This window comes from Montipora capricornis, chromosome 9, assembly GCF_036669925.1.
Source record: "Montipora capricornis isolate CH-2021 chromosome 9, ASM3666992v2, whole genome shotgun sequence".
Taxonomy (NCBI): Eukaryota; Metazoa; Cnidaria; class Anthozoa; order Scleractinia; family Acroporidae; genus Montipora; species Montipora capricornis.
Window position 1 is genome coordinate 24,618,663 of NC_090891.1, and position 27,500 is coordinate 24,646,162.

The 27,500-nt window shown below is 39.5% G+C and overlaps 3 protein-coding genes, 1 long non-coding RNA gene and 1 other non-coding gene across 9 annotated transcripts in view; 1 reads left to right on the forward strand and 4 right to left on the reverse strand.

Annotated features, from left to right (window-relative positions):
* LOC138016128 (diencephalon/mesencephalon homeobox protein 1-B-like) overlaps positions 1-4,244 on the reverse strand; it is a 6,384-nt gene extending 2,140 nt beyond the window's left edge. Inside the window, exons 1-3 of the mRNA XM_068863311.1 lie at positions 3,506-4,244; positions 1,353-1,531; positions 1-1,001 (exon numbers count right to left, since the gene is read on the reverse strand). The exon at positions 1-1,001 is cut by the window's left edge and continues 2,140 nt beyond it. Coding sequence (XP_068719412.1) covers positions 669-1,001; positions 1,353-1,531; positions 3,506-3,638 — 645 coding nt within the window. The 5' untranslated portion in view covers positions 3,639-4,244 and the 3' untranslated portion in view covers positions 1-668. The remainder of the gene's footprint in view (positions 1,002-1,352; positions 1,532-3,505) is intronic.
* Positions 4,245-6,117: 1,873 nt separating this feature from the next.
* Positions 6,118-10,344, reverse strand: LOC138016129 (diencephalon/mesencephalon homeobox protein 1-B-like). 3 transcript variants are annotated; one of them, XM_068863313.1, is made up of 4 exons: positions 10,272-10,344; positions 9,681-10,046; positions 7,779-7,957; positions 6,118-6,917 (listed from the first exon to the last, which is right to left on the reverse strand). In XM_068863313.1, exons 2-4 carry the CDS (start codon positions 9,805-9,807, stop codon positions 6,609-6,611), a joined length of 615 nt encoding a protein of 204 aa, XP_068719414.1. In that variant the 5' UTR covers positions 9,808-10,046; positions 10,272-10,344; the 3' UTR covers positions 6,118-6,608. The 3 variants fall into 3 exon arrangements, with proteins under 3 accessions (XP_068719414.1, XP_068719413.1, XP_068719415.1); XM_068863312.1 differs by having other exon boundaries at positions 10,152-10,283; XM_068863314.1 differs by lacking the exon at positions 10,272-10,344 and having other exon boundaries at positions 9,681-10,065.
* Trnat-ugu (transfer RNA threonine (anticodon UGU)) lies at positions 7,195-7,267 on the reverse strand. Its single transcript has one exon. It is a non-coding gene; the product is annotated as a tRNA-Thr (tRNA).
* Positions 8,512-27,500, forward strand: part of LOC138016134 (uncharacterized) — a 21,636-nt gene continuing 2,647 nt past the window's right edge. Inside the window, exons 1-2 of the long non-coding RNA XR_011125739.1 lie at positions 8,512-8,622; positions 14,506-14,720. This is a non-coding gene — a long non-coding RNA (uncharacterized lncRNA). The remainder of the gene's footprint in view (positions 8,623-14,505; positions 14,721-27,500) is intronic.
* On the reverse strand, positions 11,421-20,364 carry LOC138016126 (diencephalon/mesencephalon homeobox protein 1-B-like). 3 transcript variants are annotated; one of them, XM_068863305.1, is made up of 4 exons: positions 19,918-20,364; positions 19,176-19,313; positions 16,039-16,214; positions 11,421-14,427 (listed from the first exon to the last, which is right to left on the reverse strand). In XM_068863305.1, exons 2-4 carry the CDS (start codon positions 19,288-19,290, stop codon positions 14,026-14,028), a joined length of 693 nt encoding a protein of 230 aa, XP_068719406.1. In that variant the 5' UTR covers positions 19,291-19,313; positions 19,918-20,364; the 3' UTR covers positions 11,421-14,025. The 3 variants fall into 3 exon arrangements, with proteins under 3 accessions (XP_068719406.1, XP_068719408.1, XP_068719407.1); XM_068863307.1 differs by lacking the exon at positions 19,918-20,364 and adding an exon at positions 19,546-19,732; XM_068863306.1 differs by lacking the exon at positions 19,918-20,364 and adding an exon at positions 19,394-19,537.

Here is a 27,500-nt window from a genome sequence, read left to right on the forward strand (position 1 = left end):
CCCAATTTTCTTTTTGAATACCAAGAGCACTTGCTAAGTTCTGCTTTCTCCGAATAGTTTTGAACCGCGCAAAAATATCCCTGTATTAAGGAATATCACCCATAGGAAATCCGAGTATCTCGAGATGCGCAGAACGTATGCGCAATAGCAATAGTAGGCTAAGTCTGCGTGTGTGCCTTGCATGCGCGCGCTCAGCGAGCCTCCTTTAGTACTAGGGAACTTAAGCATGCGCGGAACTGAGCTGTTTTCCCTTTTAACTGGTCTTCACAACTACATTTACATTACCAAGAATCTTTTCTCCATTAGAGATGATTAGTATAAAAATCTGGGAGACATCGCTGTCATGGCACTTGAAATTTTCCCTTCCGGTTGCCGTCCGCGTCTCGAAAACGCACGTGCTTAAGCTCCATACTGAAAAGGTACACAAGTTACAGTTACTGGAACAGTAGTAGGCTCGAAGCTATGTAGGTAGGGTCTTCTGGAAGCGATAATGCTTGGTCGTATGATCATAAAGCTAATACTACTAGAGTTTTATCCAGGTTTTCCGCTTTTTAAGGTGGCAAAGAAAGTACTGATATCAATTCTCAATTGACACAACCTCTGGAAGCAAGCAAGTGAAATTATAGTTTGCGCTATTTCATCTTTTTTTCCCATAACGTCCAATTCTGTCAACCCTGCCACATTTCTTCAAAGTGTACACGATCTATCATAGGACTCCAGGCATGAGAAAGTTCACGCGCATGAGCTAACTGGCTACGGACTGTCAGTTGACCGTGGGTGAACATTTTTGGTGGATATCCAAAGGTTGTCACTGAGTTCACAGGCTTCGTGTAATTGCAGTAATAAGGAATTGAGTTGCATTGATAAAGGTGCAGTGGGTCAGGTGTCGGTGCCATTTGACAAGGACCAGCCATGGGTTCATCATCACTCCCTGGGCAATTCGGTAAAACACATGTTCTTATCTCCTTACGATACTTAGCGCGTCGATTTTTAAACCAAACCTGAAACAAGGAAGAAATGTTGGCAATTACAAAATCAAATGTATCAATTAGTTCGTTTCCACGTTCGCTGTTTGTTTGTTTGTTTGTTTGTTTGTGGCGCGTGAAGGCCAACATCCCAAAAAATAAATTTTCTTTTTACACAAAGCGTATTCTCAGTTATGAGGAAAACGAATATGTACATCGTTTTAAAGCTTAACAAAGTCAGCTTTCCTCGAAAAAAAATAAGAAGCTATTCACAACATATGACAAAAAATTAGTTTCACACATGATTTTATCTTATCTCAATCATGTGTTTACCACATTAAAATGTGCTCAGTCCACTGTAAAAGGCGACAGCAACCATGTAAGCACCTGAATTCTGCCTTCTTGTAGGTTGGTCTTTGCTGCAAGTTGCTCCCGAAGCTCTACATCCGGGTAATGCGTTTTAGTGAAATATTTTTCCAATATTCCTAGCTGTTGGTGCGTGAAGGCGGTGCGCGTGCGTCTTGGGGGACGGCGAGTTTTCTCCTGTCTTGCTTCTAGAATGACATCTGAAAGAGGTGACACATTCATCGGCGTAAACAGAGGCAAATAGAACCCATTCCAATAATGATTATGCCAGCTGCGGCATTATTATTTTTTAACCATGGAGTTTTTTTTAGGCGCTGGGGTGGAAGGTATTCGGCATTATTTCCGTTCGACGCGATCACGAAAGAGCTTTCTTTTTTTAAATATGGATACATGGTTTGCCCTTTCAATATTTTTGGTCTTCAAAATGGGTGCTCCAGCCCTGAATGATCAATACACATATAGGACGGTTTATGGGCACTAAATAAAACGAGCATCTCCTCCTTAATGATTCTTTGTCATAATAGTAGATTTGATAGCCTCTACTTCTTCACGTTGAAGTTAAATAAAAAATGCACAAAAGTTGTTAATATCCATTTCATTCAGATCCAAGATCATAAGCTATAGATTAAAATATTGCGAGGTGTTGCGCACACCAGATTTTTTAACGTGAGGAGTGCCTTCTTTTTTCTCTTCGGTCGAAGCCGAAGTTGTCAAGTTCGGACTTATCAAGTTATTATTTAGCCTTCATTCAAGCTGACCGAGAGTTGCTAAGTACCAACAATGGGGGCCTTGCCCTTTCGTCCGCGGTTTTTTAGGTGAACGAATAGTAGTTTTGAGGATTTGAAATCTTGTACTCTATCACAATTTCCAGACTTTGCTGGCGCCAGATTGGTCAAGAAGGAGGATGTAACACTGATAAGCTGCCAGATAATATAAACCCATAGCATGCGATGACTTATATGTTCAATTATGAATCTTGAGTGTATCTGATCAGTATTAACTTTTCCTCGTTATCTTCGTCTCAGAAATTGTCCACATGCTCTCTTTTACATGTCCCAGATGTCAATCGGTGGTTTGCAACCAACTTCTAAAGATGTGCAAAGAAGCTAACGAGAGATCTGTAGTGGTTGTGTCATCCATAATGATGGCGATGACTAAACGTGCTAACCACCTATATATAGGGTAAGGTCTTCTAGTTTACACGCAGAATGGAATTTCCTTTTGCGTTTTATTCTTAGACCAGATGATAGCCACTTGTGCTCTTATCTATGACGAAATTTTCTCCTGAGTGAATCCAATCAGCGGATATTGTTAGATGTACGTAAGAAAACTCACAAAAAAGCTCCCACGAAACTTAGATTTGCAATATAGGTGGTTAGTTTGCATTTAAACTACAATGTTCATAATGATACGCAAAGTGATCAACTCCTTGTTAACTTGTTTACATTGCAGCTCGTCGGTTTAAATCAAGACATAGCGCTACTTGGATGAATTGATTGATAAGGCCTCATTGTTGTTTATCCAAACTACGATAATCAACAATGGCCTTAACATAGTTTCTTCACTAAAAGAGTTTGCACAAATTTTCTTTAAAAAATCTTAAAATGCCGAATAATTATTATCTACATGAATTGTCTAAATAGTGAGCATTAAATGGATTGTCACTATTCTTCGCAATCAGTTGAGGTTTTCCTCAAGTCACATAAGCGATTTGAACTTGCAATTTCCGTTTTGTTTTTCTACGGTGGACCCCTGACAGTTCACAACTGCTTGTTCGTTAAACCCTATTTCGTTGATATTCACTCTATTTCAAGTGGAACACCCCAAGAGACTTTCGATAAATCCTACAGCGGTTACATTCCATGAGGCACAATTTGTCCACAAAACCAAAACTTCTCTGTTGCAATTGATTTAGGCCATTAAATTCCTATACATCAATTGAAAGTACTTTGTTTTAGAAAAAACAAAAAGTGATAACTTTGAGATCACTGACGCCTAAGTCAGGGACAAAACATTCTGCTCCTTAAAAAGTTCTTGCAGCTCATTTTTGTTCAAGATTTTTTATGCCAGTTTAATTTGTAGTTTGTAGCTTCGGATTTTCTCAATCTGAGCATTGAAATATTCAGGTGGAAGAAAGTTGCTTCACACTAGGTTAACGTAAATAGTGTACTTACCCGCGAGTTTCACGGCCAAAGAAAGTGCTTCAGTTGATTTACATGGTGGCGTTTCGCTTGTAGTTGAGGCCAGTGAAGTCGAAGGACTGTTCTTTTTTAGAATACTCTCAATTGAAAACGGATTTCCATCCATGGAAAAGTTATGTTCTTTGTTATCACTGTTCCTGTGAATGAAATTCTAGAACTGCTATCTCTAGTCGAGCACCGAGTGAGACTTAGTGCTCTCGGGTTGTAAAAGAGACTACTGTGTGTGTGCTTTTCAAATATAATCGTGTTTGCTTTCAGGCTGTTTGTAGCTGCAAATGCAATTAGGGCGCAGACGTAACATTGATAAATACGCTAAGAAGCTGTCACAGGAAGATTCCCGCAACTGGCGATCTGTGTTGTTAACCAACGCCAAGGAGTCGAAGTCCGCTGCTAGGCTTGAAATTATGCCGACTTATAACGGTAAATTCTTGAACATCTTAACAGAAACCGAGCATTTGTAAGCTCTTGAATCCTCACTTATGGTAAGATGATGTGCTAATGCTATAGGATTAGCAATTAGTCCATAACTATAACATTTGCAATACGTCAAAAAAAAGCTTATCTCGAAGGGTAGTTATGTTATTTTCAAGATGTTTCAGGAGAAGGAGCTGATATATTGGAAAAGATTAGATGATGTTAGTCGAGAAAGTCGCATGTTAAAGCTGTTATAACTTATATTTCTCTCGTAATACGAGATTAAGACATTAAATCATTAAAAGACCCCATTTGTGATACCCCATGAAGTTATGATTTATTGTTCAAGCATTCTCCCAACAGCACCTATCAGCAGCTATTTAGTCAATTTTGTCCAGTTTTCCTCCCTGTTTGCGGGATTAAATTGTTTTCGTTTCAAATGCGTACCGACAGAGGCGGCTAGTGTAAGATAGTCCCGGAATTTTCTTCATTAATACTTGCTGATGGCTATCGCGCATCCTTTGATAAATTACGGCAAAGTTCATGGTCTCAATTTCAATTAGAAACTATGACGTTCACGACGCACAAGATGTAAGTAACAGATTCTAACTGGCAATTCTCCTTTCTTCTCTTTGGCTCCTATAAGTTTGCCATTGATTACTTATGCCATATTGTCACGTAGATTTTTGCCTGCAGTGTGTTATGGTTATTTCAAAATTTCTTAACAAATAGGGAGCATAACTACGCCAAAGACTGATGTAGGGTCGCTTGTTCACGTTTTCAATTTGATAACTATTGAATGAGTTATAAAACCTTTTGCCATTTTGTTTAGCTGACCTACCATCTTTGAACAAAAAAAATTGCTTTAAAATTTAACAAATGCTTGACTTCCATTTTGTCGGTTTTTCCTCATCCTTGGAAAGAAAAATAATAACTCGTCTAAAGTTATCGGTAGATACCTTTAGGGCTTTTGGGATTAAAACGCCATTAATACTTGTGTTCAGATCAAATGTTAGTAAAAGTAAACTGTAAAACGTTTAAAGTCACTGTTGTCGCTTTAAAGGTCAAGTAAAACGTCCTGCAAAACAACGTTAACCAAGTTTTTTTTCTGTATAGCTTTTCGAATCATTCATTATGGATGATTAATGAATCGGACTTTTGTCATATTACCTATACGTTTAGTTTAGTCCCATTGCAGTACGTCTTTAGTTTCTCCTTAGTCAGAATTTGCTGATTATTCAAAGAAAGGCATAAACAAAGCCACACTTTAGAGCATTTTCTTTCATATTATTGTTAATATTATCCGTCTTGCTTGTTTATCCATTTCACGTTAGCCTCTTCCTCTTCTCTTGCAAGAAAATGATAGGTGCACCATAATTGGAATCTGAATACTTTGTGGCCAAATGACGCAAAAACAAGTTGCATAAAGTACTCATACAAAAATAGCAGCATGCTCTAGGCCTCTGGTCTTGTCATGGACGCAAGGGTAAGAGATACATCTCTCGAAGGTTGTCCAGCAGTGATCTATCAGTCACCGCATTATCCCTTGCAGTGATCCTTTAATCCACTCATGTTCTTGGCTTAATAAATTTCGATTTGTTCTCGCTGATGACACGATTCTAAAAAAAAGTTTAAGAGTTGTATGCTCCTTCTCCTTTTCCTTTTTTTCCTGTTTTTTTCTAGAAAAAGACAAATCGAAGCCGGATACAGCGGCGAAAACAAACTGTATTTATATCACTGAAACAACGCTTATTCGTGGATTCGCGCGCCTAAGCTCACTTTACCTTTGGTGTACCAAGAAATTCAGGGGCTACCCGGCACCATTTCTCAGTGGTCATCTATCAAGGGATGCAGTCGCTTCTATGGCTCATTGAAAACGTAGTGTTCATGTGATAAGCAATCCAATAAAGAGCAGTAAAGGGGAGTCCCGCTGGTAGAAATGTTTAAGAATTCAAAGATCCCCTTGCCCGATTTAAGCTTATCCAGTTTTCAAATTACTTGAGCCAAATTTGCGTGAACACACCGTCGAAACAGATTTGCCGTGATGACTTATGCACAACACTTTCTTGATTAACGTATTTCAATAAAAGGAAAACCCTCTTGTCTTCTTTTTTTTCCCAATACTGATTTTGATATGTCGTTTTCAGCCGGTTAACTTGAGTAGTGAAAAGTTCGCCGTTATATTATGAGTTTTAATCAAGTCAAAGATCAAGGTGATCAAATACGTAGCAATCTCGATGCACATTCTAAACCGAATACAAACGCAAACAAAATAACCAGTTTAAAACTTCCCCGAAAACTTCTAACCAAACGAACATTTAGATGACGTACTCCAACAAACAAATCCCTCCAAAGAATAACAAATTGTTCAGCATGTAAGTCTTTCGGAGACCTTATTACTCTTGGTTTGTTATCCTTAAGTATCAATATTATTTCATTTATTGGGTTCCTTTAAAAGCAATTTTCCACCAATCGTAGATCTGCAAGAGGAAACGATTTTGGCTCTTGTCCTGTTCCGTTCTATGACTGAGGCACTCGAAAGAAACCTTATGTCACGTAACGATGTACTAGTTTACAGTCGTACAAAGGGCGAAAGTGACGATTAAACCTGCAGGCAATCCCCCTGCTGAGGTAATTCAGTAACTGTTGCCAAATCTAGTTGTCATCGATTCCATAAATTTCCAAAATGTCTGTAGTCTATCATCACATTGTCGGCGTAAGGCAAGCTGTTGTATTCATTACCATGTCGAACAGTTTGAGCATGCGTTGGAAAGTGTGTGCACACCGCTTTGATAGGATCACCGCAGTGGTGAGGTATCACTGAGCTACAATGAAGACAAGGTGACGGCTCTTTACTCTTTGCCACGTGACAAACAACAGAAATGTCTTCATCTTCACTTTCAGCGCCTTCCAGAGAGAAGTATCGTTTGACTTGCTTTCGATACTTGGCGCGTCTGTTTTTAAACCACACCTAAAATTTTCAGAAAAGATTAGCGATCATTGCGCGAAAAATTAATCTATGACTTAGGTGACATTAACTTTTAAAACTGTAAAATGAGTAAATACGTTCTTTAGTGGATATTGGTGAAATTAAAAAGCAAATCGTTATCAAGAGTAACTTGTTAGAGATAACGGTGAAATGATATATGAAATGGATCATATATGCGGATATGAAATCAAGTGAAGCTATGATCCTCGCAGTTATGAACGCAATTTTCGCGATTGCATGAAGAAACCTGAAAAATTCAGGACTTCAACGGGGTTTGAACCCGTGACCTCGCGATACAGGTGCGATGCTCTAACCAACTGAGCTATGAGGCCACTGACGTTGGGAGCTGGTCATTTGTGGATTCTAATGTTCCCGTGAGGAATGAATCAACGATGAAATGATATATGAAATGGATCATATATGAACTACGGATATGAAATCAAGTGAAGCTATGATCTTCGCATCTATAAACGCAATTTTTTTTCTTCTTATTAGGTGGCACCGTCCTTAAACGAGAACTTACTGCCGATCTATCGTTTGCGACGAAAATGGCTGGCATCATTTTTAATTCCGTGCTTTGTTTACTGAACCGGCTTTTGTTGCCACAAAACTTATTGAAATATAGTTTTTTTTTCTATATATGAGGATGTTTTTTAAAAACCATTTGTTTTTCGGCTTTTATTGTAACATGGCATATTGCAATTCGATTTATCGTGTAAATATGCTAAACAAACCACCACTGCATTTAATGTTGTTTTTGTTCAGCGGCGTCGGTGTCATTTCAGTTTGTTTTTAATGGGTGTTTCAGCTTAGCCCACCATGAATGGGAAAGCGATCATTCACCTGAATTCTACCTTCCTGTAAGTTGGTCTTGGCAGCAAGTTGCTCTCTGAGTTCGACATCCGGGTAATGCGTTTTACTGAACGATTTTTCCAGTATTCCCAGCTGTTGGTGGGTGAAGGCTGTGCGCGTGCGTCTTGGGGGACGGCGAGTCTTCTCTTTCCTTGCTTCCAGGATAACATCTGTAAGAAAAGTATAATATTGCCTGTCGAAGGTGACAAGTTCCGTGTTCTTCGTCCTCGCCGCGCTTGATAATAACGAATAGATAATAACGAAGAGATTTCTGGCTGCTTAGTCAACCTCGTTCACAGGATCTCCATTGTAGAGACCATGGGAACGAGGTTGGAGCTTAGTCTGAACCCCACCGACATCTTCCACCAACTTACCAATTACGGTTGGACTCGTGCTTCAATATTGGACAAACGGTGCGTAATTTCCTGTGTTAACTGAAGTAAACGAGCAGCTCTTAGGTATAGATCTCAAATTTTATTAAATGCAAGCTCTACTGAATGCAGGTTGTTGTGCGAAAGTGTTGTATCTAAAGGCTCCTTACTGTGCATTCCTTATGGTGAGGAATTTTAAAAGTCTTTCAACGCAATGTACTAATTACAAATGATTTATTACTTGAAGCTTGGGGAGCCGATTTTAATGCACCAAGCTGTTTGTTCTCTCTACACCACTAATCGACTGTTGTTCATCTTTTTTCAAATTGCTGATGCCGGGGGAACTTTGGAAGAATTTCTTGAAGCCCACTATAGTTTCCAATGTTGCTGACATTTACGTTTGGCAAAAGCAACGGGCATTTTCCTGCACAACCGCCCATAGTATGGCTTTACTCCAAGTTGAGGTTAGCCAAGTGATTTATCTGTTTATGTCAACACCGACTTGACAGGCTAAGCCATGTATTGCCAAAAACCGACGAAAACCCATTATTTCGAACAGAACATTTCAGTGAGAGCTGAATGAAATGTATCATTAAACGCAAATATTTCTCACATTTTTTGGCCACTAAACCACAGATAATTAAAGATAACAAGGCAACGGTAAAGGAATGAAACTAAAGAGAGGATTAAGAAGCACAAACATGGCGTGAATTAATCTTTATACTCAAAATGTTTCTTACGTAACAGTTTGTTCTACCGTTTCGAGTGTTGATCAGTCCGCTGAACGAAACCCACTTACAAAGCACAGCATAAATAGGGTGTTGCTTTTATCAGCCTTTCGGATCATTTGTTGGCGCCAAGAAGCTTTCAGTCATTTGATAAGCAAAGGTCACTTAAATCCAAGATTTTCTCCACCGATTTTCAATAGTTCCTTTCTGGTTGCGGGCTGGAGAGCCAAAACATATGACTAACTGCAGTACTTTCATGGAATATCTTGTGCTAAGTAAATAGGCGGATAACGTTTGTAATCCCACCAATTACTATTCCTATAGTTTGTCCAGAGACACTTGAGCCCAAAAAATTGAAAATAACACCTCTTCGCTCCTTGTTATCTTGTTTATGTTAACGTTGTTGCTTACAATTTGTATTAAAGCTAACAAGATCGGTGCCATGACATATAAACAGTAAAATTGTTAAATAAACTTTCAATGGAGTCTTCACTTGCTACTAAAATGACGCAAAGCTTGATCTGAATGCCGAGCAGTACAGAACTACTTGCACAAACAGTGTATAATGTCGAGTGCAAGATCCACTTTGATTTAACGTTTTGACGTTAAAGCAGCTCGTTTGAAAACTTTAAGGCCACGAAGTAGCACAAATCTCATGTGAAGACGGGGGAGTTTCAGCACCTTTAAGGAATGGAGCATGGCAATGAGACTCTCCGATATCGTGTAATGTTTGCTTTTTGAAAAAAAACAGTGCATTTCTTACGTTTTGTACTATTTTGTAACTCGCAACATACCAGCAAGTTTCACAGCCAGTGAAAGTGCCTCGTTGGATTTCGAGGGTTGTGTTTCTTTCTCCTCATTAACGCGTGCAGGAGGGGTTTTCCTCAAGATGCTTTCAATGGAGAACGGGTTGGCGTCCATTGATAGACTGCTTTCCTCACCAAAGAATACTAACCAGATCCCGCAACAGTAATCACTTTATCATGCAACTACGGGCTGCAGGCTTGGCCACCGTTCATGGCCTTCTTTCGTTTTGTAATTAATGTTGTGAATATAACCAGATGTAAATGTAATTTACGCCGCCAGTCTGACAGTGACAAATGTTCCCGGAAACTGGTCACCAGTTTATCATAGAACAGAAGCCACCGTGTTTGGTTTTCCTTCGTAAAATAAAAACAAGATAGTATTTACGGAGTGGACTCATTTTTTGTTGTATAACGCTATCAGCTACGTGCAGTGCCAGTGCAAATTGATTCATCTCTTACATAATAGACGAGGAGTGTCTAATGAATTAAATTCCATCCAAAAAGTTATACACCCGTTTTGGGGGCAAGACATAAACTAAAAGTTTTGAAGTCTGAAGTCAAAGAGGGACGAATAATTACCTTAAAAACGACAAATTGTTCAAGGAAGAATAGCTTATTCTTGTGGCCACAGACAATCATACGTCAGCAGCCATTTAGTCGGTCAGATTCACTTTAAGACATTTCACTGGTGCGTGTTTGTCAGATTAAATTGTTTTCATTCTCAAATACGCGTCGACAGAGACAACACAGATGAGACATGAAGGCAAAGAGTTTACGCGGGCGGAGTTGTCAATATTACATGCAGTTGCAAACCGACCGTCACGCAGTCTTGAAAACGCCGCCTTTCTCTGGTACTTCTTTTATTGGTCAGTTTGAACTCAAGTCATCAAAACTAAGCTGTCAAGAAAGACAACAATACAGCGCGCTCCGCCGTTGCAAGATCACTTCTAAATTACAAACGTCCTCAAGTTAGCAGTGGTCGTATCGTAAAGGCGCAAATTTCGTTATTTGCGAGAGGGAGATTCCCGGGGGGGGGGGGGGGGACTCCCATATGAAACAGACGGGGATGCTCGTCGTCTCGCTTAGGGGTGTAAATTTTGGATTTTGGTCTCGCTTAGGGTGTTCCGGGCAAAGCGCCAATATTTTATGCCACCAAGGTCTCGTTTAGGGTTCCGCGAAGTAACGCAGAATTACGCGAAGAGAAACAGAAGTCAAATTTCCTTTTAAATTTTCAGATAAAAGCATTCGATGATTATGCCTTTTTATCATTACAACTCATTGCGTGTCGTATTTTTGTGTTTTTAAACGGTCTCTTTTAGGGGTCAAAATTTGCTTAAGCCACGCCTAGATTGGTCTCCTTTAGGGGTTAAATTCAAAATTTCCGACGAGCATCCCCGTCTGTTTCATATGGGAGTCCCACCCCCGGGGGGAGATTTCAGCAAAGCTTTGGAATTTAGACCAATTTAGTCTCGACTTTCAAAACGAATCATTGGGAAAATCGTTTTCCCCGCTTGTGCACATCCGTTTGTTTCGTACTCGCTCTTCGAGTGCAAATTAACCCAGAACTAGAGGTGTTAGGCAACCGACTTTGAGGAGAGAGGAGTAATGAGCAGATGAGAGGGTGATTGTACGGTGGAGGTTTTTCACGTTAGGTAAGACTGCTCTATTCCGACCTATTCAAAATGGCCGTGTTTCATTCTTTCTCTAGCGAGATCTAGCAACAACAAATTTTAACGCAGAATCTTTATTTTGTTATAAAATCAGATGCTCATTGCATAGATCTTTTTTTTTTCTCAAAATTATTACAAAACTGGCTGGCTTTTATATATTACAAACTTTTATAAAAGAACTTTTGAAAAATTAGTACAGTGAATGATTAAATCCTCTGACTGTATGTCCAATCTTACCACACGTTCTACAAATATCTAACATATGCTCTCAAAAATACGAACGCAGATTTCGTAATTTATATTAATATTTTTGACAAAATATAAGCATCGATAAATATGGGGGGCCGTATTGGACATTATTGCAAACAATACAATTACATGCTAAACTTCAAAAGTAGATGCCAAACTATTTCATATGACAAGTTTTTCGTCACCATTGCAAACTTCAAATATTCATTCCAAACTTGCTTTCGCGCTATCCCTTTTTTTTTTTGGTCATGACAACCTCGAAATAAACAGAAACTGTCCACCTGGCCCCAGTTGTTGGAAGGGTGGATAGTGCTATGCACTGGATAAATCACCATTCACTGGATGACTCAATTGATTTTGCGAGTGTTCATGCTATCCCCTGGACAGTGATTTAACCGATGGATAGCGTTATCCAAGGGCACCCAACGACCAATTTGTTGTAAAATGTATTATTATACCCCAGTTAATGAAAATAAATGTTATTAAGGCATTTTCAGGTGTTTTTCAGTGTTGCTGGGAAAACATTATCTGTTCCTTTTTCCCAGCAAGACACACAAGAAATGTTCCAGCCAGCTAGATAAAATTGGTTGGTTTCCCAGCCAGCTGATCAAATTTATTTCCCAGCCAGGAATTCCACGCGCTTTCAAATCCCTAGATCCAAAACGACCGAGCAAAAGCGACAAAGCCGCAAGCGCAATTACTCTGACCAGCCGTAGTATGTTTGTGACTATTCTCTGAGAGAGGGAAGGGGTTCTTTTTTTTTTTTTTTTTTGGTCGTCCTCAGTCTTCAGAGTTTCTACAGCCAGCTCGGGTTGAAATGCTAGAAAAAGTCAGTAATTCCCAGGCAAAACCTCTATCAAAAACAAAATTTCCCAGCCAGCTCATCGAAACACCTGTATTTTTGCCAGCCAGCAAGATTCCTCTGGGGAACAGATAATGTGAGGAACAGATTCGTAGGGTGCCCCTGGTTATCCACCTTTTTGAACAACCCAGGCCTGAAGACGAAAACTTATTTCGTGCATGGAAACTCCTCACTACCTGCCCTCGATCAATTATGATGACGGCAAAGAGCGAGAGAGCTCAAGCTTTGGCTAACATATAGCAAGACAGGCGAATAGAACTTTGCGTCAGTAGGACAATGGTCAAGGGCATCCAACCAAAATTATTTCCAAAATGTATAATAACACTTTCAAGAAAACGCTCACAAGATATATTTATGAGTTTTTTATGCTGTTGGGGAAAAAAGGGTGTTCTTCACTCCCAGGATGATTATGAGCAAAATTCAAGCTCCCAGTTTGATAGTAGAGGAAACTCCCTTGAAATATTTGCTTGTGTTCCCTTGTTCCCCAATTACTTTCAAACTTGTTCCCAGCTTTTTGATCCCTAAATTGTTTTTGTTCCCTTGTTCCCAAAAAAAAAATTTGACATTGTTAATGTTCCCCTGTTCCCCCTTTCAAATTAGCGATGTTTCCTTGTTCCCCAAAACCCCTGGGAGGTCCTCAATGATGTAAGTGATTGCAATAGTGCCCGATGTTACACTTTCCAATGAACCTCATGAACGCAAGGATGAGGGGTTTGTGTTCGTTGACTTATTTATGCTTTTCGAGGGATTCTGAATCGTAGCTGACGTCAAGAAATTTCAACCTGAGCTCGCTAGATGTGCCGTTGTCACACACTGACGCAAAGTTCTGTTTGCCTGCCTTGCTATATGTCAGTCAAAGCTTCCAAAGCTTGTGTTCTCTCGCTCTTTGCCGCCATAATGGATCGAGAGCAGGTAGCGAGGAGATCTATCATCACGCCTCCAGATTGAGGAGAATGTCATGATAAAAAAAAAAAGATAACGGGAACGCAAGTTTGGAATGAAAAGTTTAAGTTAGCAATGGTGACGACAAACTTGTCATTTGAAATATAAACTTTGGTATCTATCTTTGAACTTGAAGTGTAGCACGTAATTGTACTGTTTGCAATAAATGTCCAATACGATGCTCCATGCATACGTAATGTAAATTTTCGTTTAAACCGCTGAAGCAGGCTACGCTTTTCTAACTATGACCTGTTTCAGCTTTATGTATATACAAACCGTATTGGCCAAGAAACGCAGCATGGCTGATCTATTCTAATTAGTTAGAATGAAAAGACTTGGTAAGAGGAAACGCACAGTCTCCGGCTTTTCACAGCTTACCTGGTGCTAGCCTGTATTTTATTAAGCTGGTTTTGCACACAGAAGCAGGGTGAAATGTGTGAGGTCTGTGACTCCCCTTATGAAGTATTATTGACTTAGCCTCAGAACATCGGGATTTCCGTGCCCTACTATACATTATACATTAACCTCTACCACTTATATGTATATATTTTTAATTTAAGCACCCTAAAATTATATACCCAAGTAGTCAAAAGCACCGAGAGTGTTGAAATTAGGGAATGACGCCGAGCCCTGACTGTAGTTGCTGTACGGTTACTGGACAGGGGTGGTAGTTAAAGCCACCGTAATAGACCGCCCAGTCAAGCGGTGCACATGAACCTCTAAAACCGACTGAAGTTAGGCGCGGATCAAACGGAAACGACCAAGGTGTGCACGCAGAACTTAGCGGTGTAGGACGCGCAGGAACAGCGATGCGCTCTTCCACATTGTTTTCGGTTCTTGGCTTTTTATTTGGTGGAGTTTCCTCATCAACAGCGTCTCTTGGTTCAGCTTCATCTTGGCTGCTTTTGCTGCTTCTCTTGGTCTCCGTTACCTCTTTTTCAGCCTCTGTGTCTCCAGTTTCTTTGAATCCCTTCAGTTTGCGGTACTTGGCACGGCGATTCTTGAACCATACCTGGTGAGACAGAGGTTGTTAGCACTTTTAGGCTGAGACCTAAATTAGACGACTAAATTAAACACTTTTTTGACACAGAGCTTGTGCATGGGGCCTTGTCAGTATAGAGAGGAACAACTCAAATAACCTGACGTACTGAGTGTCGAGAAACCAATGTCAGAAAGTAGCCAGTGGGCAATCTATGAAGTGTGGTGGCGTTGAAGAGAAGAAGTCCTTGACGTGGCCAGAGTGAGCACCACTTGCATGGCTACCAGCCATAACGAACCGGGAAAAGTGTCAAGTTCTGTACACAGGTGAGGTCAAGTATTGCTTTACTTTTGACGCTCTCCGCTCTGACGTCATGTAATGGTCGCCCTCTGAGCAGGCCCTCAATAATAAAGGTAATATTTTAAGTTGTCTTCTATATAAAAAGAGGCGTTAGAGTCGTTCCACCAGTAAAAAATGCCAGTCTTAGAAGATGCAGCATGCAAGGAATCAAAACCAAGCGCTCTTTCACGACTCAGTTTGAGACGGTAAGGTTAGTCAAACACTGATTTCCGTACACACCAAATTAGTTGCTCATTTATGCGAAGTGGTTCGTAGTCAGTTCAGAGTCAGACAAAGCCTTTGCTTTGGTCGCAAACGTCATTCCCTGCCCCATCTGAAGCAAATTCTGTTCCTGCGACACTGCAAAACGATTACCGCTAACATCGTTGGCGAGGGTGTCATCTGACCACTTTACAATCGTTTGATTTCAGTAATGGGAAGACTTATCTCTGGGGAGGTTACTCGCAATTATTAAATCGACTTTTACTTTTATAGTAATCCTTTTTAACATAAACTTATTATGCCTCAAGCTGTTTTCCTTAAGCTTACTCCCTAGAAACCAACATACATCATTGCCTTCGTTTGTAAATTTTCCTTAATCCCTTTAGATCCCTTTGTATCGCTGAAGGACGTTAATTAAAGGACTTGCATTAGTTGGAGTTATTTTTGGAACAAAACACCTGAATAACAGAACGGATTGAGCAGTATCATTATTCAAGGGAATGTTCTTGGGACTTCAAAGATTACTCTTTTATCAATAATTTTTCTCAGGTTATTGCTGAGACAATTCACAATCAGGATGAAGTTTTTTCTTTTACTAGGTGCTCATAAATCGCTACTAAGAAATGATAAAACAGGCCAGTTTCCCTTTTAGAGAAAGCGTTATCAAAGACTATGCCAATGAATAGAAATGGAGATAATATTACTTAGAAATCTTCATGCATAGAATAGCATAGCTACGATAGCTTTTTGTTTGGTCAAATTTATCAAGTCTTTTTGTGAACAACAAGCTACTCGTAAATTGCAATAAGGTGCATGGTTTTGACAAAGATAAAATAATTACCTCTAACCATTCTTTGACAATTTTGGTGAAAGATATTTAAAACTGTTCACGAATTACTTTCTATACATTTTGGTGTCGTAAATGATGAACTGTTTTCGTACTTCATTGTTTCCCATCCCCTCCGAGGGCCATGCCTTAAAATCGTTATTTTGACGTTGTGCTCCATGCATCTTTTTATAAAGTTGACCTTATGGACTGTTTCTTGAATGGAAAAGTTTCTCAGTGGCTGGAGGGGCACTAACCTGTACACGTGACTCAGGTAAACTGGTGTAGGCTGCGAGCTGCTCACGTAACATTAGATCAGGGTAGTGCGTCCTAGCAAATGTCCTCTCTAGTGTTTCCAACTGAAATTGGTTAAATGTGGTTCTCGTTCTTCGAATCTTCCTTCCCTCCAAGCAGCTGACCTTAAGGATGATGTCTGGCGGCGAAGAGAAAATATTTGTGCAAGATAGACTACCAATATCGTGCATGTAAATGGTGAGGTCAAGAGCTTTTTTTTTAATATTCATGAAGGGGTTTATCATTGGGGCGGTTGCCTTTGTCTTTTAAGACTACAATTTCAGCATGGTTATCCAGATATGGAAAGTCCGCCGAAGTCAGACCACACATAGATGAGTCATTCAAGTAATGTGGTTGGAATATTCCTTCTGAACGAATTTAGTATGACCCTTATTTCTTGCTTGGGCTGCCCAAGGCGTTCGACAACATCCTTTTCACAATCAAATGTTGTGTAGTTTTCCGGGCTACGGTGACTTTTACATCAGTTTCTTTTTGATGGCACATTGCAGTTACATCGCTTGCCCAAAAACAGGCTGGTCGAATCCCCAGCGCATATTTGAAATTTGATAAAAAAAAATCAACTTTGTCCTCATTTTAGCATCGTAAGCACGCCCTAATCTCTTCAGCTATCCTCACTTCTGATGGGTCATTTTCATACAAGCCTTATACAAAATGGCTTATGCGAGGAATGCTTTTGAAACTTGACGAACGTCATTGATGCAGTCTTATTGTTTGTTTTCTCGTGAATCCAACCAAATTAATCAACTGGAGACTCAAAAGGTCATGATTGCTTTTATGTGATGAATTATATTAACTTGTTTAAACAAATCCTCTATCGCTTTTCTTTTCGAGGTCGAAGAAAGATCGCGATATGACAGCTTTTATTCAAAACTTGAACAGTCCCACTCCCTTTCAGTACTATATGGGAATAATGTTTTAAATTCTTTAGCGCCGTTTGAAAGGGGTTAAATTTATTGCTGAGCAAAGAGTAAACACTCAGCGTTAAGAGCATATCTCTTCAAGGTTCTGCACTATGCCCTATCTACGACGCCGCTAGTAAACTTAGCTATTAAATAAAGATAGCGTGCTAAAAAGCGAAGTTACTACTATCCTCGAGGAATCCGGCAAACATCTGATATAAGATCATAAACTTAAGAACCTGAAAATTTTCACAGATGTAATTAATTACTTCACTGAGCTTTACATTACGAGCAAATAAATCTGATTAAATGTTCCCAGTGTGTTGACCCATAGAGTGCCCAGCCAGCGCAAACACAGAGAAACATATTTTATGAGCTTGTCACTGCTGCCACTTCTAATTAAGCGTAGTAACTAGGGAACAAAGGAAAATTCTAGATAGTAATTAATAGGACTTTTGTGGGATTAGCGCTGATGAAAATTGCTTTATTAGGACCAGGATTTGTTTCGTTTATTCTTACAGTGAACTGTGCACAGCAAAAATTGACCAGCACCTATTGTAGGCCTCTCCAAGGCCCTAAAAAGTGGTTCAGTTAGCTTGTGTAATTGTACACTCAAGAAGCACCTTAACGTTGTTAGAGTGATTAGTTAGACAAAATTAACATCACATATAACAACTAGTAGCCAAAAGTGTTGGAAGCGGAAAATTACTATTCTTACTAAAGATGCATGAGCTTAAATAGTCTTGAAACTAGACCTTTCTTTTAACTTCATTTCAATTTTTGCATGCTCAGTGGAGCGAACCACACATCGGACCCTTAGACAAAAGGCTTACGCCTTGTATAAAAGCAGAAGGCTTTGCAGACGTATGAAGTTTGGATAAATGGACAAATTAAATTCATATACTGTATGTGACATTGGGCTAAGCAACTGTTCTCGCGAACTTGCGGTTAACTAATTGCGGAAAGACTTAAAAGATTAAAAGTTGTTTCAGGATACCGCGTATACAATGAGTATTTCCGCCTCAAAGTCTTAATCAACTAAGGTTCCTTTTTTTCATAAGTTACACAGTTTGCTCGTTTTCAATTGATTAAGTAGAAACTTTCACTGATTCCGCGCCGCCTACCTGATTGGATATTAAAACAAAGAGTCTTTCCTGTGGCTCTCTTGAGGCTTTAGTTCTTTTTGTGTGGAAAAAGAAATCCAAAATGAAACGAAAAACTAAACAAACCACTCAGTTGACCACGAACACTATTTCCATGCACCGAAGAAGACGAGTCAACTTGGACCAATTCGCCGACCCGAAGGTCCTCTTGACGGATATCACCCGAAATACTTGGCAAGGAGACTTACATTAAAACTTTCATCAAAGTGTCGGGTTGAATGACAAAACCCTTAAAGATAAACCGATAATTTAGCCGCAATAGAGATTAGTTCAATGGCGGATGCTGCCACAAGGATTATGAGCTTAGTGCCATGTAAGGCACTCGATTAGTCACGAATCCACGGCATGGCCCGGTTGAAGCACTTTACTCGCCTCCGTAATCGAGACCTCAGTCCCACTACTGGCTTTATCCTGAGGGAGCCACTCTCCGTTTACAGGCCTTTATCTTATTTTCTGAGTTCCTCTCTTTGTAAATTCAAAATTAAAAAGAAATAGCCACCGTTGGTGACTTTTATTTATGAAAATGGCTAAGTTGTATACTATAAAACGAGCGACTGAACAAATTCTTTTTAACTCATCATAGACTCATTCTATTCACTTTCATTTACCGCAAAGGGGTTGAGAAAGTGAAATACAGCAATCACTGAATTCTTTGACAAAAAGAGTCCATCAGAATACCACTCCTTTATAGCGAAATACAGTAAATACTGATTTAGATGATGTTTCTTAACTATTAGGAATTCAACTCCTTGAATTGATTGAGCCGCTTCAGGGACTAAATTTACTGGAGTGATGATATCGAGAATATCCCGAGAAAACCATATTAAAAGAACTTGAGGAGAGCATATTCTTTTAGACTGCGCTCACAGCGAAGACCTAGTTGGACTCCTATTCAAGGTTTTCAGAGAAAGTGTCGTGCTGCTTCGCAATCTAAAAGACAAATTCATCCTAAGGATTTCGCGAAGTTTCCTAAGGTTCGGAGACAGTTCCCTTATCAAAGAAGAAATATAAACTTACCAGCCATTCTTTCAGCCAAAGCCAGTGCCTCAGATGTTGGTGTCATTTTCAAGATATTGCCCGCGCCTCGTGTATCTTTCAAGATATTTTCAATTGAAAAGGAGTGGCGATCCATAGCGTTTCAAACTCGAGAGGATTCTGTAAATAAAATGTTTAAATAATGTTCAAAGCAGAACTGGCATGCGACCCTCTGATACAATCACTCAGGATGATTCTACCTGAAAAGAATGTAGATTCAGTCTTAAATGCGTTGGTAAGATTTGCACTAATCCCCTTGGCGTGATATGTATGTAATAAATTGTTTCCACGGTAATTTATTTACGGGTGGCGATTTCGTGTCACCGGATAATGAACCAGACAACTTTCTCACTCTAAAGTTGATTCCTTTTTTAAACACTTTTGCTCCACTAAGAGTGGTAGGCAGCACGCCTTGACACCATCAATGAGTGCTTCGACAATTTCTGGAAGGCGCAATGTCCGCGGCAAGAATTAGAAGCTGTTGAATACGACTCAATCATTACAGGAAATACTCGTGCCATGAATAACAACTTTAAAAGATCGCAAAAAATAGAGTCGTATATATAGTGTTATCAGTGATTGAAGTGGTCTCTTAAAGAAATAAGACTCTTTGCTTCTTAGAGACACTTGTCAGGGACTTGTGAATCAAACAAGCAAACACTTCAATCAAGTTCACAAGTTCAGCGAGTGTCTTGTACATGATTCCACATCTTACCATAATTACCTTGAGATCAACTTGAGATTTCAGAAGAAGTATTTCTAAACTTTCGAACTGTAAACTTTGTTTGGATCCTCCTTTTCACAACTTGTTGGTGTTTTGTTGCAAACTGGTGGTGAATTCGTGGGTCAGTACATTTCAATTTAAACCCTTACTGGCTTGGGAGTGGCTTAATGATAACATAATAACAGTACTGTCAGGAAATGTCGAAAGAGTTGATGGCGGCTTGATCTCGCGTGAAAGCAAATTCGTGGCGTTCTCGTTTCATTATAATTCGCCGCCGAAAGCCAATGCGGAAAGTCACGCTGTAACACCGTCATTGTCTTCAAAAGGTTTGTGGATTAATCGCATGAATTATTGACTTGCACTTATTCAAAATGGGTAAAGTTGCGCTTTAGCTTGGATGCCTACACGAAGATCCAATTTAGATTTAGCTGCCTCCAGTAAACCGGGAGTAAACGGCTAAAGAAGCGTCATATGTTAATTCCTTGTTCAACAAGGAGTGAGATTTCAGTCAAAACATGGGAGTAAAGACAAACACGGAATTCAAACAAAATTTCGTTGCAAAATTTCGTGTCTTGAGCCCTTAAGTGCCGTTTTTAAACGATGTTCACTCAAATCGAACGCGAAGAGAAATCTTCGGTCGCAAAGTGTGTTTCTGGGCTTAACAAAAATCGTTGCTTTTTTTGCGGAAACATAAGTCGTTTTATCTTAACAATAGAGTCTTTTCAGGGTTCTCTACAGATCAGACCACATCCTGCAAAAGCAAGGGTTTTATTGTGTCACCAAGGGATTTCGTATTTCTGCCGGGGGATTACCTTAATTATTATGAACACTGGTCACGCATCCACACCAAAGTCATGGTAAAAGTTAGGAAATTTTATGGGAACAAACAAATAATTTAATTAGAAATTCAACCGTCACTTGACTTTGAGTGGCCAAAAAGGCATTCCAACCGAAGTTCGTTTCATTTGCCTTGCAACCGTGGGACCTATTTATTTATTGAATCAAAATGTACAAACTTGAGATAAAATGTAGTCTCATAGCCGTTAAATTTGTTTCCCTTACTCGTTCTCTTTCTGACAGGAGATATTTGACGAGGTTCGTTCTCTCTGCCCCCCACTTGGCAGTAAGCGCCTTGTATTAATCCCTGATCACGTATTTTGTGTAACGCCGTCTTTGTGATTCATAAGTATCTCAGGTGAGCGCTCGACAGCTGATTGCGGTATTACTGTGATGTTGCATTCGTAAGAAGGGCGAAATCCGTTTAAATAGCTTTGTTGTTATAAGGTTATCTTCAAAAGGACGCAGAAACGCTTAACAAAGGAAGTAATTGATATAATCTTCATCGGGAGAAAAAAATTCTTGACGTCACGCCATAAAAACAAGCGATTTTTTGTATGTGCTTTTATGATCTCAGTTCCTTTTCCTTGTCGGCAATGCGTCATCTCGCGTGACGTAGGGGTTGGTGAAGGCAGTTTTTTCAACCGCACAAAACAAAATTTTGTCTTTCGCCAGTGTTTAAATAGCATTTTTTTTTTGAAGCCTTTGTTCTTATTTAGTCGCGGTGCGTTTTAAAAACACCACTTGGTACAAGGCAATGATGAGGATGTCATGGGCTTAGAAGTCGCATAGTGCAAAATACAATACAATACAATACATACTTAATTGACCGCTCCCCATAGGGGCTTTTCAGGGCCAATTGAAACACAACGTAACGACAGAACAGAACAACAACAACTTGTAAGAATCCCAACTGGCTGGAAGCAAGCCAGTTGGCTATTTACAGGTGCGGCTGGGCAGTTGAACCAGGGATTACCAGGATCAAATTCAGCGAGTGGTCAGAGTCTTGAACGCGGGATCCCCGGATCTCAAGGCAAGCGCCCTAACCACTGGGCCACACTGCCTCCGACAATGAATCAGCTCCGATCGAGTCACCAAAGGGCAACAAGGGTTGTGCCAAAATTTCCATGCTTATCCCCCTATAAGACTAACTATGGCTGGCTTCTTAGTCTTCAATAGTCCAACGAAGGTATTACAAGGCGAGTAAAGGCCTTAGTGAAGACTATCCCTTATCTCCCTTTGTGTCCTTCCAGTCCTCCCTTTCGGTATCGTATTCGTCGGACAACAAGGAAGTCAAAAGTGGAAATTTGAGCACTCTATTTCATCATATGTACCCGCCAATAAACTTTCTCCATAAAAAATATATATATATGCATATCGCACGCTTTTCTTCGTTTTATCGTCATGATTCACTTGAACGGCAGTGATAAACAAACAATCTTTAATTGCTTTGATCTTAATTTTCTTAAATGATAATTTTAAGAACCTTTAACGATTATGCCTACAAGCCACATGAAGCGATTCACATAGAGGCTCTCGGCTATGAAACCCAGATTACTATAATAAGGTAAAACCTAAACCTGATATAGGACTAATACAAAACTTACTAAGAGTAATAAAAAATAATTCTGAGAAAACTTCGTAAATTGGGCTGGCCACGCTTAAATGCACCTTACATGAAAGTTTCTCGACGAGTGATGTCCAAGGTGTTCGACACATGAGATGCAGCATTTCTTCATCATGATAGTGCAAAACCATTTTACCTCGATAAAGTAAGGTCATGAGTATGTATCGAATATAAACAGAGATCAAACCGAAATACCTTCTTCGGCAAGTGACTTAAGCGCGGGTAGGGCACTGTTGAAAGGTCACGTTCTTTCTGACTATAAAAAGAGAACAGAACAGTAGCGTGACCGCTTTTTGGTTAACATTTCTAATGGCATGAATAGTTTCTATTAAAGTTCATGAAACCAGGGAGGTGAGTTAAAAAACAGAAGGAAGCTATGTTTGCTATGTATGCTATGTTTGCAAGAAAGTATTGTTTTTTGGGTAACAAAGAGACATTTTGAATTTGAAGTTTAGCCCTACTTTTCACGCTTTTTAACTTAATTTCCTTATCGGCTAAAGATCCATAAATACTTTACGTGAATGGCAGTAATCCTTTAAAGGGGAACTGAAGCCAAAAACTGAGCTTACTGCTACGCATGTTGTTTCAAACTTTTTCCGTCTGAATGAGATATATTTTATTCATCGAGTCATTTCACGGGAACACATGAGCTCAACAAATTGACCGGCTCCAAAGCGAGTGACTTTATAACTCATTTGGTAAAGCATTGCATCGGCATCTTATCTTAAAGGTCATGGGTTCGATTCCCTTTGGAGCCACCTGAATTTTTTTTGGTTTCTGTGAAGAGACAATTACTTAAATTGTCCTTACAAGTACGAGGACCACTTCTCCCTTTCGTTTTTTTCTGTCTGCTAGTCAACTTTCGGCTCCAAAAGCACTTGAACGACGAATTTGATCAAAGCAGAACGGTTCCTGTCAGCAGAACTGAAAAGGCGATTTTTTTGGATTTAAAACAGAGTGATATTGTCCATCTGCAAGTAAGCAACTTAAACGATAGCAGATTGGTGACACTGTAGTATACAACCACTAACTAAAAAACCTAACCAGTCGTTTCAACTGTACACTGCCTCTTGTGAGAAATATGGGGTCTATTCGAAGCATGATGCAAGATTCGGCGGAAACGTCTCCACAAATATTAACCAATCATTTCAACAAGACATCCTCGTGTCAATCTTATACTTTTGTCATGAGTTTCAAACACTAATTAGATTAAACACGTTTGGGTGAATAGGAAAACAGAGGCGATAAGCGAGGCACGTACGCGCACCAAATCAGGAAATGCAGCAGGTGGAGGCGTGAGGTGCAGAGAGAGTCTTGCCGCTTCCTTTGCTAGGAAGTCTATTTTCGGTCAACATTGCCGCCTTGGAACAAAAATGGTTTGACACAAGAAAGGTTACCGACATTAGTTTACTCTGTTCGTCGACGCTCTATGATTTTTTTCACACTTCTGTCACTTTTAAGAGATCAAAATGCTTGATTTTTCTTTCACCGGCGACTTGGCTCTAAGATACTCTTGTTTACAAACAGATATACTTTAGTCAACTGAAACAAAGTTTCCAACTAAGCATGGATTTCTCTTTCGTTTGCAGCTTCTCCGTGCTTCCAGCAACACTTAATTAAGGTTTTAACTCTTTCTTTTTAGAATCAAGCACACTCTACAATGAAGTGTGAAGGAGATAGTCTAAAGTGTCAGCCGTCTCCTCGTTTGGGCGAGAAGACGGTTGACACTTTAGACTATGAAGGAGATCAAAAGTTGTGAAATGTAATAGTCTTTGCCCAAAACAGAAACACGCTTACAACTTATTTAGAGTAAATACTGAATTGGAGAGCTTAGCAAGAAAATTCCCGGCGTCGGTTGTTAAAAAGGAGCTGGTGCTCTACATAGGAAAATCACGATGGAGAGGATAGTGTGTACTATCAAAACCAATTTGCGTTAAATTTTCAACATCTGGGGTCTGTTAGTCAATCGCGGACGCAACACAGCTCTCAAATACTGTTAACACTGATGTACCTGTTATCTCGGCTTCAACCTTCTGACTTCGTCGATAAGGCTTTTTCGATGTAAAACGCTGAAATAAACGTTTTTCAAACACTTGTCTTCGTAAGCCTTAGATCGTTGGTTGTTTTTACTTGCTATTAAATTACATTTTTTCCTTTGAAATTAGTATGATTATATCTATTCTATTTAGTCCATATTTTGATATCGAAGAATGAAAAACTTGAGCCGAGCTTTTGGTTTAATTAGGGAGCTTACGAAACGACGACGCCGACGGCAACGACGACGCTACAAAACAATAGGTTTAGTGAGCAAAAACAATGGCTCTGCACACTCTGCACGTGCGTTTTACATTTTAGTACATTTCTTTGCCGTCATCTCCTAAATGACGACGTGAAATGACCAAATTCAAGGTTCTGTGGAGGACGTTAGCACATGACGATGAATTTTCAGTTCTCTCTCTACGCTTCCAACCCACTCATACCAGTTTAATTCCTCGACAGTTAATACACATTTTTAACCCGAAACGACATCAAATAGCTTCGTAGTGATATGAATAACGCGAACTTGTATTTTTAAATGAAGTCCTCGTAGCCGTCGTCGTCCTCGTTTCGTAAGCTCCCTATTATCGTGATACAACGGTGGTTAGGTCTTACTATTACTCAGTTATGAGATCGTTCGCACTTACATTAACCCAAGGGAGACGTGTTTACAGAAACGTCCCGAGCGTTTGAATTGAAGTATCACCCACGATGAAAGCAAAACGCTCCAATCAGATGATCCCTGTCAGTCTTCGAAAATAATGCGGCATAAAGGCTTCCGGAAATAAGAAAAGATTAAAGGATGAAGTTGCAATAACAAAGAAATGTAGTAAAATTAAACTAATCGTACATTCGATAGATTTCCTGATCTGCTTTCGAAAAACTTTACTATTTCAAGAGACCAAAATAACATTACTGCTGGCTAGAACAGCTTGAAAAAAATGACCTCCATCAACTAGCAGAAATCAATCATCTCCGTTAATTAGTCTGTTCCTCTTTTGAAAGAAATGTATCTGTACCCCTCGTTGAATGAGGAGCGAAGCTGCTGATCATAGGAAAATTAAAAATCTATCGTGTGCCGTTATTTGAAAGCGGGGCAGTTCCAGTCCATGAGTGTAGCCATTCCCCCCTATTTAATAACAATCACAAAAAGATTTTTTTTAATTATGACATTAACCAAGAAGTCTTTCAAAAAAGCGTTAAGCTTGGAAGTTGTTTTGTGTCTGCCTGATGATGTAGAAGCCTCAACAAACATTAGAGAGCTTTCCATGATAATGAGACATAATAACTTTTAATTTATGATTAATATAAAAGTACAAGTACCGTGGTCTCATTCCATGCGAAGGTTCACGTTCATTTCTTAATTGATGACACAACCTCCCCACGAGAGAGGTTAAGCCTCAACCAATACATTTACCGCAGTAATTACTATGAATTAACGCCATACACCTTTCAGTACTTCGTACGAAGATGATTGCTTTTTGTAACGTAGGATGTGTGTTTATCTTTCGAAACAAAGACGTTATTATTATTATTATTATTATTATTATTATTATTATTATTATTATTATTATAGAGGAAAAGAGAGACTTTTTGCACAGTCCACATCGTTGTTATTTTTAGATGTTGATATTTTCAATTGTTTCACTTTCCTTTGAGTTAACTCTCTAGTAGTAGTAGTAGTAGTAGTAGTAGTAGTAGTAGTAGTAGTAGTAGTAGTAGTAGTAGAAGTGGTGGTAGTAGTAGTAGTAGTAGTAGTAGTAGTAGTAGTAGTAGTAGTAGTAGTAGTAGTAGTAGTAGTGGTAGTGGTAGTGGTAGTGGTAGTGGTAGTGGTAGTGGTAGTAGTGGTAGTGGTAGTGGTAGTAGTGGTAGTGGTAGTGGTAGTGGTAGTAGTAGTAGTAGTGGTAGTAGTAATAGTAGTGGTAGTAGTAGTTGTAGACAAGAAAAGGGTAACGACTGTCAGATAACATAAGAGTGGTCTCATTCTCAGTTTGCTGAAATCGTACGTCTTGAGAACTATGAAAGAGATCGATTGAAAATCATTATACCACATGTTTAACTTTGTTTCTAATCCACAATCGTGATTAAAAATGGCAATGCTGAATTGCATGTTTTAAGAGAAAGACCTTGAACATCCATTTTGCTTGCCGAATTTTCCCACATCGGCTGAAAAAACAGAAATTTTGGGGTGTCTTCGAAAAAAAAATCTGGCCTGGAACTGGCGAAGTTCTTTTACTACGTTTTTTATTCTTGTCTTCATTGTCGTCGTCGCCGTACCCCTGGTTTCGTCTCGCGCTTGAAGAAAAGAATGCAATCTTTATTTTTACGCTAACTGCACTGAGTAGATAAGCTGTTAGAATTTGGTGACTTAAGAGAATTTCCAGAGCTGATGCACGTTGGATCGAGAGTGTTTGTTAGCTTTTTCCTGTCATATATGGGTTACGCGGCTATTTGTGAGAGTCTTGGTGGTTGCAGCAAGAGCAAATCGTGCCTAAGTTAAGTATATTTTCCCGACTTGCGGTGTCAGTGCTGCGGCTTTCAGATTCCTTTCCGTGGTGATTGTGGAGATGCAATTATGATGTGCAGGCCTCTGGTTTTTCCCTTTGCTTCACATAATAATTCCATGCTGTTTATTGACCACATACTTTTTCCAGTGAGCTTAGGCGTTTTCAATATTTTATATATGTAATCTACATTATACGGGCGTTTCACTTGACGAATTTTTTTTAGATAATTCTTCGCTCGTTTCCCTTAGAGCCTTCCCTCTAGAAAGTAATTCACCGGTCTTTGATGGGAACCGTTTCGTTTGATTAAAACTGCTCACTTGCAAAGATCTTTTCCAAAGAAAGTGAATGTGACATAAAAGTAATCAAGCTACGCATTAATGCTAAGCGGTATATCGAAGGGTCCTCAGCATTAGTGAGTTGTAATGGCAAATCGTCGAGAGCTAATGACGCCCTTCCTTGGGGGTATTACTTATATGTGGCTGACCAGTGACATCTCGACTAAAAATCTCTGTTGACCAATCATTGCGAGCAAAACAACTGATCGACAGTACAACGTTCCGGTTTCCATGAAATTT

Coding starts and splice junctions, on each gene's coding strand:
- LOC138016129 (XM_068863313.1), bottom strand. CDS start 9,807: ATGGACGCCAACCCGTTCTCCATTGAAAGCATCTTGAGGAAAACCCCT. Junction 7,958..9,680: donor ACTGGCTGTGAAACTTGCTG/GTATGTTGCGAG, acceptor CTTTTCTTACAG/ATGTTATCCTGGAAGCAAGG. Junction 6,918..7,778: donor TACAGGAAGGTAGAATTCAG/GTGAATGATCGC, acceptor TGAAAATTTTAG/GTGTGGTTTAAAAACAGACG.
- LOC138016126 (XM_068863305.1), bottom strand. CDS start 19,290: ATGGATCGCCACTCCTTTTCAATTGAAAATATCTTGAAAGATACACGA. Junction 16,215..19,175: donor TTTGGCTGAAAGAATGGCTG/GTAAGTTTATAT, acceptor CTTCGCCGCCAG/ACATCATCCTTAAGGTCAGC. Junction 14,428..16,038: donor TACCTGAGTCACGTGTACAG/GTTAGTGCCCCT, acceptor CTGTCTCACCAG/GTATGGTTCAAGAATCGCCG.